The sequence below is a fragment of the Glandiceps talaboti genome, chromosome 14 (assembly GCF_964340395.1).
Source record: "Glandiceps talaboti chromosome 14, keGlaTala1.1, whole genome shotgun sequence".
NCBI classification, from domain to species: Eukaryota; Metazoa; Hemichordata; class Enteropneusta; family Spengelidae; genus Glandiceps; species Glandiceps talaboti.
Genome location: NC_135562.1, coordinates 6,547,492 through 6,560,889, shown reverse-complemented (window position 1 = coordinate 6,560,889; position 13,398 = coordinate 6,547,492). Strand labels below are relative to the sequence as shown.

The 13,398-nt window shown below is 37.7% G+C and overlaps 3 protein-coding genes across 3 annotated transcripts in view; all 3 read left to right on the top strand.

Moving 5' to 3' along the window:
* The first annotated feature begins 777 nt into the window (after positions 1-777).
* LOC144445895 (ectonucleotide pyrophosphatase/phosphodiesterase family member 7-like) lies at positions 778-2,151 on the top strand. Its single transcript, XM_078135536.1, has one exon. The coding sequence runs from the start codon at positions 778-780 to the stop codon at positions 2,149-2,151; it is 1,374 nt and encodes a 457-aa protein (XP_077991662.1).
* A 2,672-nt stretch (positions 2,152-4,823) lies between these two features.
* LOC144445560 (ectonucleotide pyrophosphatase/phosphodiesterase family member 7-like) lies at positions 4,824-8,427 on the top strand. Its single transcript, XM_078135163.1, has one exon. The coding sequence runs from the start codon at positions 5,172-5,174 to the stop codon at positions 6,579-6,581; it is 1,410 nt and encodes a 469-aa protein (XP_077991289.1). The 5' UTR covers positions 4,824-5,171; the 3' UTR covers positions 6,582-8,427.
* A 3,452-nt stretch (positions 8,428-11,879) lies between these two features.
* LOC144445893 (GREB1-like protein) overlaps positions 11,880-13,398 on the top strand; it is an 80,206-nt gene continuing 78,687 nt past the window's right edge. Inside the window, exon 1 of the mRNA XM_078135535.1 lies at positions 11,880-11,902. The gene's annotated coding sequence lies outside the window, so the exon portion shown is untranslated. The remainder of the gene's footprint in view (positions 11,903-13,398) is intronic.

Here is a 13,398-nt window from a genome sequence, read left to right as displayed (position 1 = left end):
TGTTTTGTTGTACTATGTCTGTGGGGGCTTTTTGTGTATGGGAATGTATCCTACAATAAAGTTTATTAATAATAATAATGATAATGATGATGATGATGATGATGATGATGATGATGATGATGATGATGATGATGATGATGATGATGATGATGATGATGATGATGATGATGATGATGATGATGATGATGATGATGATGATGATGATGATGATGATGATAAATAGTATGAAATACTATCGGAATACGAAAACTTTAGTTCTCGCTCACACTCTATTATGAGACTACATGATATGTGGAGAGAGAGAGAGAGAGAGAGAGAGAGAGTGTGTGTGTGTGTGTGTGTGTGTGTGTGTGTGCGCGCGTGTGTGTGTGTGTGTGTGTGTGTGTGTGTGTGTGTGTGTGTGTGTGCTATCGAAAGTGACCTTACATGAACTATTGACATACATAGCACTTAGCATAACAATTGTCACTCAATAGCATGTCACATGATCCATTTCTGAATTCTCTGTTCGTTGCAAATTATGCATGGCATAACCTAAAGGCCAAGGAGAGGTTAGTTGCTGACTATACAGTGAGATAGACCTGGACCTACTACCGGCTGTAGTGTAGTATATTTGTATTTGTTTTTAGTTTTTGTCGCTCGCATTGTATGACGGGATAGCATAGGTCTTGTGTTGGTAGTAAACAGTGGTTTATTCTTAAGTAGTGGTTCTTCAAGCGTCCCGAACATCTCAACTTCACTCACTGAACGTAATCGACAGGGTATTTTTACGACACCATGGGGGATCAAGCCCAAGACAGTATTCCTCTGACTGAATATATGGAAAACAGCGAAGAATCGGACGATGACTTCACGTCAGTTTCACCGAGCTCGAGGTCATACCGTACGCGTCCTCGAAGAAAAATCCTGCGATTTGTCGTGGCAAGTTTGGTTCTTTTACTACCCGTGTCTGTGATAGTGACAATGGTCGTTGCAACAAGAATTCATCAACGGGGGAACCAAAAAGTTGTCCTGATTTTGTGTGACGGTCTGAGATGGGATCTGTTTAAAACTCAAATGCCATCTTTGACTGCATTAGGTAAACATGGAGTGAGAGCGAAGTCCATGATTCCACAATATCCCTCAATATCTGCCGTCAATATGTACAGTATCGCTACAGGTCTGTTTGTGGAAAGTCACGGCGTGGTCGCCAACAATGCGATTAACCTATACAAAAATGAAACGATTGGATTTTTGGAAACACTAAACACGACATTTTGGTGGGACGAACCAAACGTTGAGCCCCTTTGGGTAACAGCGCGTAAACATGGACTCAAGAGTGGAACCGTCATGTATCCTGGCGGAAACGTTAAAATCAAAGGCCTACAAGCTAATAAAAATGTCGCTTTTTCTGAATGGTCTTGGACTCAGTTTTCTTTTCAAGCAAGAATCGATACGGCGATACAGTGGTTAGTAGAAGACAGTTTTGATCTCGTGTATGTGTTTTTAGACGAGCCAGATCACACACTTCATAAATATGGCATTGGGTCTAAAGAAGCTGTGGATAAAATCAATGAAGTCGACGAAGCTATCGGACACCTTCAAAAACGAATCAAAGACGAAGACCTCGAAGACATTGTCAACATTATAGTAGTTAGCGATCACGGACATGCGACTGTCACCAAAAATATTAACATATTCGAAAGCGTTGATGAGGAGGATTTTGATTTCTACTTGAAAGAGAAATCACCAGTCGTACTAATGCAACCAAAAGCAGACAAGCTGGTGGAAGTTTTCGGTAAGCTACAACATGTCAGTGAACACCTGACTCCGTATCTTAAAAAAGATATCCCGGACAGATTTCATTACAAAAACAACGACCGTATCTTGTCATTGTTATTGAAAAGTGACTTGGGAGTCATCATTGATTCACGATCAGAAAAAGGCAATATTTCGAAATCTTCACATGGTTGGGATCCTTCTCACCATGAAATGCGTTCTATTTTTTATGCAAAGGGACCAGCTTTTAAAGACGATTACGTTGCAAAATCATTCCAAAATGTGGATGTCTATCCTCTGATGTGTAAACTACTGGGAATAACACCAAGACCAAACAATGGATCACTGGATGAAGTCAATCAAATGTTAAAACTACACATATCTGGCACTTGATAGCTAGAGTACATACCTCCTACAACAGTGAGCACCGATCGAGTTCTAGGGGAGGAAACTTTTTTACCTGCTGACTGAGGTCCATTTTGGGTGCCATGATAAGAATGAAAGACTTGAAGTGTCTGTTGTGGGAATGTCACTGGATTCGTCACTCACAAAAACCCACCATAGCCATGAATACACTGTGACGTCACTTTGACATGATGACTTAATGTTTCATTTTGAGAATTCAGTGGCTTATTTTGGTTGCCACAGTAACCATTTTATGATACTAATCGATAAGACACTTTGAGGAACACAAACCCATGGATGTATTTTCGCCATTTTGACAAAACGTCATAATTTTTCAATTTGGTTTATTTTTGTTGCCAAGATAAACTTTGATCTGCGCTCCAAAACCAAGCAATAAAAAATCTTTCGACAAAGTTTCATCTAAATCCATCCATAACTTTTGATAACAAAATGATTAGTGTTTTCAATGACCTCGTTTATTTTGATTGCCATGGTAACCACGCTCCCCACTAATATCTGTGTACACAGCTACAAATCCACGGACAGATTTCAGGCCATGACTCTTACAGGGCCTGTACAGATGTAACAGAGTAGGTGAAATAAGTTGTGTTACAGGGTATGTAAATTTGTTAAGATTTCTTAACTGTATTCAGAAACATGTAAGAGGTCTTTTGACACAGGGATGTATGCAGATTGTGCACGTGTAATTTCTGACTATACAATGTTGTGATCACATGACTGAAAAAAAGGTATTTACACACATGTATCCAGAGATGTGTGTACAAGTTCTGTACAGGGTCTGAAAATTTGGCCAGGTTTATTTCAAGACCGTATTCACAGGCATGTAACAGGTCTAGATCTGTTGGTACAAGTATATGTACAGGTCTGTATTTTTTTATAACGCACCTAATATGTACATCCATATACAGTCATGTCACATGTAGAAAAGACAGATCCTGTGACATGCCTGTACACAAATCACTGTATCACCAGTGTACCAGGGCCCAAAGCAATGTATACTGTTGTGTATCCACACCTCTGTTGACAAACTTGACAGGCCAGGCTACAGTGCTAGCTCTGTTGCAATCCTGTGTCGTCTTTGTTGACACAGGCCTGTATAACAGGAATGTTACAAAGACCGCACAGGACCTGTTATGTTCCACGAGTAAAGTTTTAGTTAATGTGTAAGCTCTATATAGGTTGCTACAGTTTGATTATACAAACGAATTTATATTGTTGCGTATTGTAATGCCCGATTCAAAATAAAAGATGTGGACTTTTAGTTGCCCATGTTAAAAACATCAATTATTATCTTGGTGTATATATTTGTACGAGAGAGGGGTAAGTAACATACATATCAGAATGAGAGAGTTGACGGGGTGCACGCAATGTAAATTATGTTCGGGAATGTATGTTCAGGTGTTCTAAAATGAAGATGTAGATTTGGGGAGTCTGATGCGACTGACAAAACAATGCTGAACAGACTAACATGCATGTAGTAATGATCAACAGCAATGAGGGAGGGAGCCAGAAGTGCGCCACCTACGACAATGTTGTCAGTTTATAATAATAGTGTTGACAACAGACGAGTGTGAAGCTACCATCATATTCATATTCATCTTCACTTTCAAAAGTTGACCTCTACGCTCAATGTGAATATGATGATAGCTCCACACGTTCATCATCAGATTCGAAGTCTTCCGAATGGGTACGAACGCGGGTTCGGCAAATCACATATAGTTCATTGACAGGTTGAAATCATGTGATTGTTATTACTTTTAACTTTATTTGCGTGGATTTGCATGCTCTCTTTATTTTTTCCAGAGTATCCAATTTGCACCATGAATTATTGTTGTCATGTAAAAAACTTATTTGGATGTTTAGTATGCCTTTCCCGTATCTTTGAAAATGAAATATCAATATATGGGTGTACATGTATGAGTAATGTAATAAAATACGGCCTGGCTAGGTGTGCGTGTGTTTTGAATCCGTGACAGTGCCACTATCTTTGAAACCCTACTTAACATTTACACTGGTGAAATTTACACAATTTGTCAAAATAGTGTTGTCAAGACCACAATTATCACAATGTATGTAGTTCGGGAAGGGTCAACGCAATCAATTGTAAAAAATAATGGTCCATGACAACAATAGTTCATGGTGCAAATTGGATACTCTGGCAAAAATAAAAAGAGAACATGCAAATCCACGCAAATTAAGTGAAAAGTAATTACAATCACATGATTTCAACCTGTCAATGAAGGATATGTGATTTTCCGAACGAGTGTTCGTACCCACTCGGAAGACTTCGAATCTGATGATGAACGTGTGAAGCTATCATCATATTCACATTGAGCGTAGAGGTCAACTTTTGAAAGTGAAGATGAATATGAATATGATGGTAGCTTCACACTCGATGACAACAGTACTATCGGATTCCGGATATATGCTCCAAAGAATACATTCCTTTGTGTTTAAACCCTTCAAACGTTTTCTCTTCACATAGATTAGTATTTGATAAATGACATGCTGGTGACCTACACGGTATATATATATAGCATGCGCATGCATGGATGGATGGAAAGAAAATGTATCCATTGTGACTGTCTCGTGATGTTGCGTGTCAATCGAGGTTGACCTTACACAAGGTCAAACAGGCGAATGTTTACCAATTCACTATGGCTGTTGTTTGTGTCGCTTTAATACTTGTTACTCTCTCCTGGAGTGAGCTCGACGTTGTTTGTCCAATACAATAAAATTGGAACTGATTGGATGTCGACGTATGCGCCGTCTAATTCTGGATAAAAAGGCGTTCGGCCCGTATCGACGAATTGGCCATGCTGTACTGGACGGACTTTAATATGATTGAATAGCACTTCCGCCATCAATCCTCATGTTTACCAGTTCTCACGTGACTATCATAAACTAGCTGGGTCGGAAAATAGACACGTCAACTCAAATTTGATTCCATTACCGTCATTCACACACCGTACAGCACACCATCCATCATGGATCAACATGATCAACAAACACAGAACGACACCGAAGAACCTCTGCTGTCAGGAACAAGCGAAAGTTCGTCAGGTGGATTTTTAACGTTAGGGTTTTCAAGGGCTCAAAGTACACGCCGAATTATTTGGAAGATTGTTGTCGTAAGCTTTCTTGTCGTTTTGATTGTCACAGTTATTACAGCATTGATTGTCACAGCACGTAGAAATAACTCAGTTCTCCAGGAGAGTAACCCAAAAGTTGTCATGGTTTTGTCTGACGGTTTACGATATGACTTATTCAATGTTTCGATGCCTTCTTTGACTGCACTGGGTGAAAATGGCGTCAGAGCTGAATACATGATCTCGCAATATCCCACAGTATCTGCCGTTAATATGTACAGTATAGCAACAGGCTTGTACCCGGAAAGTCACGGGGTGGTCGGTAACAGTGCGTTCAATCTGAACTACCACAATCAAACGGGTGGTTATTTAGAAACGCTGAACGTCACGTATTGGTGGGACGAACCAGGCGTTGAACCATTATGGGTTACTGCCCGCAAACAAGGTCTCAAAACGGGAACGTTGATGTATCCCGGTGGCGATGTAGCAATCAAAGGTGTGAGACCAAATGAGAATATCGCGTCTTCTCGATGGAGTTGGAAACACTTCGATTTTGAAACGAGAGTTGACATTACAATGCGATGGTTACTGGAAGGTGACCATGACCTGATTTATCTATATTTAGACGAACCTGACGAATCTCTTCACAAATATGGCATTGGATCTAAAGAAGTTGTGGATAAAATCAAGGAGGTAGACGAAGCTATCGGATACCTTCAAAAACGAATCAAAGAAGAAGACCTCGAAGATATTGTCAACATTATAGTAGTTAGTGATCACGGACATGCGACTGTCACCAAAAAAATTAACATATTCGAAAGCGTTGATGAGGAAGATTTTGATTTCTACTTGAAGGAAGACTCGCCAAAAGTACTAATGCAGCCAAAAGCAGATAAACTGATGGAAGTTTTCGGGAAGCTTCAAAATGTCAGTGAACATCTGACTCCATATCTTAAAAAAGATATCCCGGACAGATTTCATTACAAAAATAACGACCGTATCTTGTCATTGCTATTGAAAAGTGACTTGGGAGTCGTCATTGGTTCAAGTCCAGGAAAAGGCAATCCTCCGAAATCTTCACATGGTTGGGATCCTTCATACCCCGAAATGCATTCTATTTTTTATGCAAAGGGACCAGCTTTTAAAGACGATTACGTTGCAAAATCATTCCAAAATGTGGATGTCTATCCTCTGATGTGTAAACTATTGGGAATAACACCAAGACCAAACAATGGATCACTGGATGAAGTCAATCAGATGTTGAAAGTGACCACCGAAATGGGAGACAAAATGGCGCTTTTGAACTAAGGAGGTTAGAACTATGAAATATTATAATACGTTTTCGAGACAAAGTACTTTTTAAAGTGTATGAAAATAAAGGAAATAGGGTTTTGTGATAGTATAAAATAACTCTGACACGAGAAATTGGGTAAAAAATGAGATACTCTAGGCCTATCCACAGAGCACCTCAGGAAGTACTTCTCATTTGCATATGGATAGGACAGATTTTGGACATCTTGACGTCACGTGACTTCAGGAACACAATCGTCTCCAACTTCACAACCTGTTTTCGCCAGAACACGACGTTGAATATTCGTCAGATGCCTCAAGCGTAGAGCAATACACTCCAGTTTTAAAATGTGATGGTGTGATTAAGTCATATTCATTCGAACCGGACGCTCACAGTAATTCCTCTAGCAGTGAATCGAGTGAGGAAGATGATGGTCAACCATGGCACAAATTAGCGCAAAGACTAAATGACACTACTTGATAAGTATTTTTTTACGTAAATTTCACAGGAAAATGTAGTCATGGCTAGTACACATTTAATATATGTAATGATATACCTGTGTTTAAATGTGGTTCGTTCTAGAGCCTAATAGCTTCAGTTAACACCATACATGAAACCAAAACTAAAAATACAATGCAAAGTTTAGCTAACATATAAAAAAAACGTGTCAAGAATAAATCTTGCTACAGAAGTTCTTAATCATATATGATATTAGTATAGGTTGTTACAATTCAGTAGTAGGGTGACTGTGGTTATACACTGGGGTGAATAGCCTCGGTCAACTAGCTGACTCTCGCCGCTGGGGCTCTGCCTATGAAACCACCCCAACCGAGGGTGGTCTGGGTGGTCTCGTAGAAGAGCCCCAGTGGTGAGAGAGTCTGGGTAACCGACACTATAGGGTTAAAGGGTATAGGGTTAAAACGTATGAGAGAAGGTTGTCAGTTAGGTTTTAAGAAGGCTGCATATGTTACCAAGGAAACAGAATTACAACGTCATTTTCTGTATTAAGTGAAATTTTGTGGGTTTTTTTGGTGTTTTTTTTTAAAGATTCTGTATGTGTACATTTTAATTTCATCTGTCGATTTTATGATCAAATTATATCATTTTCAAAGTTCAAAATACCCTACATGTATAGTTTTTTAAGAAATATACCTCAAATATGCTTTGTAGATTGTAAACTACAATCACGTCGTATTCCGCTGTGGATTTAGCTGAATATGTAGTACGCCACCAACGACTATTTACAGTCTATCTATCCACGTTCATCAGATCCGACGGTAATACATAGTAATAATACGTTCTTACCACGACAAAGAGTTCTTATTACTTAGGAGTAACGTTTCGCCTGTTCATCAGGTCGACAGGTACTAGGTTTTGTCAAACTTTCCGTTTGCTGGCTTTACCGCATTACCGATCATTTCATCGCCACCTAGTGGTAAAGCCAACACACGAACAGTTTGATAAAGCCTGCCAACTTGAACAGACAAAACGTTAACGGTACTCGTATTAATAAGAACCCTTGGTCGTGGTATAAGAACGTATTATTACTATATTCTGTGTATATTCAGGAGAGATGCCCATGCGACGTATTCCCGCAGATACATCGTGTCGCTCCGCCCTCAACGGTCGTGATCTTAAATGGGTTGGTCGATGCATGAGGGCGCCCCGACACAGTGTACCTTGCAGACTTGATTTTCCCACCTATCCATATATATCCTACATGATATTGTAATTTTATTTATTGCACATATTTTACATTTAGCTGTTGCTGTTAATATCAAATTGTATCTACCTGATATTGTCAATATTGTCAAAAGGAATTATCATTTAAGCACAACTTTGTAAATAAATAAATCATTATTGAAGAGAATAAAAACATTACAATTATTACTATGTGTCCGTGCAGATAATTCTACACAATAGTTAATAATAACATATATATAGGAGATAATACCGAACGAAAAGGTGGGTATGTATGTGTAAACAGCTTCAAGTTGTAGCAAACAGTGCTGCCTTTGAATCCTTATGTGATATCGCCACCAAGTGGCGAGTTTTAGAATTGTCCCACATACATGCATGTAGGCGTCGAATTATCCGAGAAAGTATAGACACACACTGTACATGATTGCAATCTCATTATAATTATTATCAATGACAATATGATATTTACGTTAAAGTAATTTGAACTGCTAAATGCCTTCAGATTTTTGTAACTCACCGAATCCTTTGAAATTAATGTTATTTTTCCTATCAATCCAATAATTATTCCACCTTGAAGTCGATATCTTCGAGCTCTCATTTTGAATTGTTGAAGAGGGGTCGAAACAATATATCAAACGAACGATGTATGTATGTGCACTCTTTGAATGACTTTGCCATGATGAATGACACGACGTCCCCATGTTATTAACGTGAAGCAATTGCTGTTACAGTAAACAAAACAGTCTTGCTAGACATACTTTCCACTCGGATACTTCCTCAGTACACGTAGCAACTATTCTCTACCATGCATGTACGTCGGTGGATGTGATGACAGCCCCTGCACATGTACTACCGGACGTAGTATTAGTAATACAGCTAGTAATAACGTTTTACTTAACTTTAGAATGATATGATGATCGTGACTTTTTCCCGGTCCTACCAGGGTATGACGATGACATCAGACAGGTAAGAGCGAGTCTTGCAGACAATTATTTAATTTCTTTTGGCGTCTAGTCAAACCTTTGTAAATATGAATTCTCTCGTCTACATACAGTTTGGTGAAAGTCAAAAAACACAAACTGTACATGTGTAACTAGCTGCAACTGAAACTTTTTTGTGTGAAAATGCTTTATTACGTACAATAACTTACTTGTAATATAGTGTACCATGAAGAGTATTGCATCACGTGTGGGTAACGTGTTTTTGTAGCTGCATTCGCTATAAAAACAACCAGATTTAGGGTCCACACCCAATACAAAAACAATCGCCCTCAACGGCGGTCACGATTTCAACCTGTTTCTGTACTGCTTATGGATTATACAGCCCACTGATTGACATGTACAATGTCAAATTATTGGTATTTTAACAATTTTCAGTGAATAAATAGATTGTGGTTGTCTGATCGAAAAAAATAATATTCCAGTTGCACCACTACGATTTTAACATGGTGATATACTCAAAATTGAACTTTCACTCAAGATTTAAACTTAATTGCCATTACACTACCTACAGATAATATTGACCATTAATTTATAGATACAGTGTCTTTTTAAAAATAAATAATTGACATATTTTAAGTCAATAAATCTTTGGTTATTTGGTGACACCCCCCCCCCCCCCAGTTGCAGCCAGGGCAGACTTACATGCCCAGTTCAGAATATGGTTAAAATTTAGTTGTGAAAAACAGACAAGTTGAAGAGAAAAAAAAGTTGGTCCAGAACAAAATAATGATATGTAAATCTTATGACTCCACTGATAAGATAACATGATTAATGTGAGAACCTGGGGACTGAAGCCTTATGTTGAATTATCCATGTATTGAAAACTTGAATAAAAAAATTAGAGTTATTCTATTGACCAGCAGACAGAAAAGAAATCTGTAAATTTTGTTGCTTGAAATGTTATTTTTAACTCTGGTGTACGATATTATGGTGGGTCACGGAACCACCGCAAATTTCATTGTACAAATATATATGATAATATAATATCATTATAATTAAAAGATACCCCCCCCCCTCCCTTTCACGCCAATATGTCTTCCAAGGTACTCTCATTGGTCTCTCAGGCTAGTCTGAGTAACCAATCAAACATGGCCTTACAATTGAGAGTTGACGATGCGTGCATGTTAACGTTCCTCAAAATATTAATATTTCCACGTGCCAGGTAGACTAAATCATGATGAGGGCAGAGGTTGTTTATGTGGTAACAGATGGAAAGGGCTGTGATTTATACGTAGATATTGACAGATTAATAATAAATTACTATTTACGGGAGAAAGAGGGATAAATAAGGGAAAGGGGTGTGTGTGTGTGTATATATATATATATATATATATATATATATATATATATACATATATATATAAACACAAACACAGACACACACGCACACACACACATACACACACACACAGACACACACACGCACACACATATATTATATATATACATACATACACACACACAGATATATATATATATATATATATATATATATATATACATACATACATACATACATACATATATATATATATATATATATATATATATATATATATATATATATATATATATATATATATATATATATATATATATATATATATTTATTTATTTATTTGTTTGTACGGACATTTTAACCGCGTAAATTTTCAACTTGCAAATCGTCGATGTCTGAGTTTTTTGCCCCAAGGACCGACTCCATACGATAATTCACGCTTCAAGAAGTCACCAGCAAAACCGGATTAAACAACAACTTTAAGAATTGAGAGTGTATTTCGAAAAAAAGGTTCTGGACTTACCAACTAATGCACTAACAAAGTGCTGTACACGTGCTTGTACAAAAGCATATTGGAATATAACTTAAATTTGAATATGATTTGACTAGAAAATTCTGAAAAATTCTGAAATCTCATGGACAATCTCCACACTGTATCAGTCTACTCCCGGTTCAACTTCTGTTAACATGTCTAGATCTCTGGATGTCATTACAAAATAGTGATAAATGATACCCTTTATATATTCAGCATTATTTTATTCTTGCTTCAAGTAGGCCCTTATAAATTATCATTATCTCCTAATAATTTTAGCAAATAACGACCCTATTCCATGTAATAAAATTTTAGAATGGATTTGGACATGGCACGCCATTTAAGGAGTTGTAAATAATGTACAAATAACTCATTGTGAAATATTTTATTCCGACAATTCATTCCTCCAGTTATTTTGGCTCGTCGCCAACATTAGATGCATGCATAATATAAAAGCCCTCATTCGGCCAGAGATTACATAATGTACGTCACGTTCATATTAACTATTCAAAATGGATACCTGGCGACGAAAATGGTTCACTCTCTTCTAGAAGGTAGAGGATAAATACATTCGTAAAACGTTTGGTGTCTAAGCCAATTGTTTACAAGACCAAAACACAGCAGTTCCTCCTGGTGGTTGTACGAAGGACGAGGGCGCACTTTCAAGAGATTTCCGCGCGAAGTTCGTCCCTCTTTGTTTAATGCTACCACCCCTACGTATTAATGACCTATCGTTGGTCTGCGACGTCCCCTGACGTCACAGTCTGACGCGTAACGCTTGATGAATAGCTGTGCAACAACAGAGGCAAGGTCGCCATAAACTTGGTAAGCAATGTACCCTTCTTTCGTGACCCCCACTTTTAAACTTGACCTTGGAGTAGAATAAGGATTGTTTTCCGCGGTTTGTACTACTTTTATTGAGTTCTGTACCATTTCCGAGGGTTATTTATCACCTTGACCCACTACGAGATAGTGTGGCGTCCTTGGAAAATGGAGGAGGCCCAGACAGACGGCCATGTTGATTGTATTAATTTTTCTAAACCGTTGCTTTCGTCAGAAAGAGACTTTCTAATTACAAAACATGAAACGGAGACTTTTCCTAGCGCACATGGGTTTGTTATTGTTTGTTTCCCGCATGGCGATCTCAAATCCATAGCGGCAAATTTGATTTTTCAAAGATAGCTCGGCGGTTGTTCCATGCACACGTACATAAGCGGTAATATCGAGTCCACCATGCATGCTTGATTTACGGTTGCAACACGTGTTCGAACTAGCTTGCTTGTACACTCTTGGAATACTTAATTAAGCTGATTACAATACAGGGCGGATTAAGGTACACAAAAAACTTACCCCAGTCTGCGATATCAGATGAAATCAACAACTGTCTGCCTTCAACCATGAACATAACGAAATACATAACGTGAAACCTGTCGTCACGTAAACGCTATTTTTTGTTCGTTTCCAAACTTAAGAAAATACTCATAAACTTCTTGGAATTGCAAATTAGATACATGCAGTAACAAGTGGGATTTATTCCCCAGTCTTTAAAATGAAGGATTAGAAAATCAGTGTCGCGAGGGGAGGATGTAGCGTATTTTATACTATTATAGGGTTAATGTTTTTGTTGACCTGTCTGTAGCACTCCCACTGTCCTACATCTAGTGCTGATAATGGTGATAGTGAGGTAACTGTCCAAGTTACGTAACATGCTGACAATAGAGCCTGCCGCTATATTCATGAAGCCACGACTTTGGGCATTGAATATGTTTGTGTGAAGACTGTTTGTGTGGTGCAGTTTCCCACGCTTTGCTTTCTGAAACATTCTCAAGTCAACTAGTTCTTGTATGAATAAACAATGACCACTGAATATGGACAAATGTATCTTCTTTATTTAGAATATTCAAAATATGTTTTAAAAGTACTAAAATGGGCTAAATATTGCCTATGCATTTTATCACATACAAACACCTGTATGAATATATTGTTAAATTTGGAGTGTGGTTCCACTGTTTGAATTCTGTTAAATATCTAAATACATTTTATTCTAAATGTGACTCCAGGTGCTATCTGTTATTCAGTATTCCATGCAAGTAGATGTCAACATCAATATTATGAGCTTAGGTTTAGCACAAAATAGTCTACATATTAAAACAAATGTACACATACTCAATTCATTACCTCCATACCTTAGAAATCCAAAGATTTGAATTTTACTTGGGCCTAATAAAAAAAAATTGTGTGGTTTCGATTACATTCAATGTTAGAATTGATTTTTAGGTAGATAGATTTTTTATTTTATTATATTATATTTTTTTCTGTGC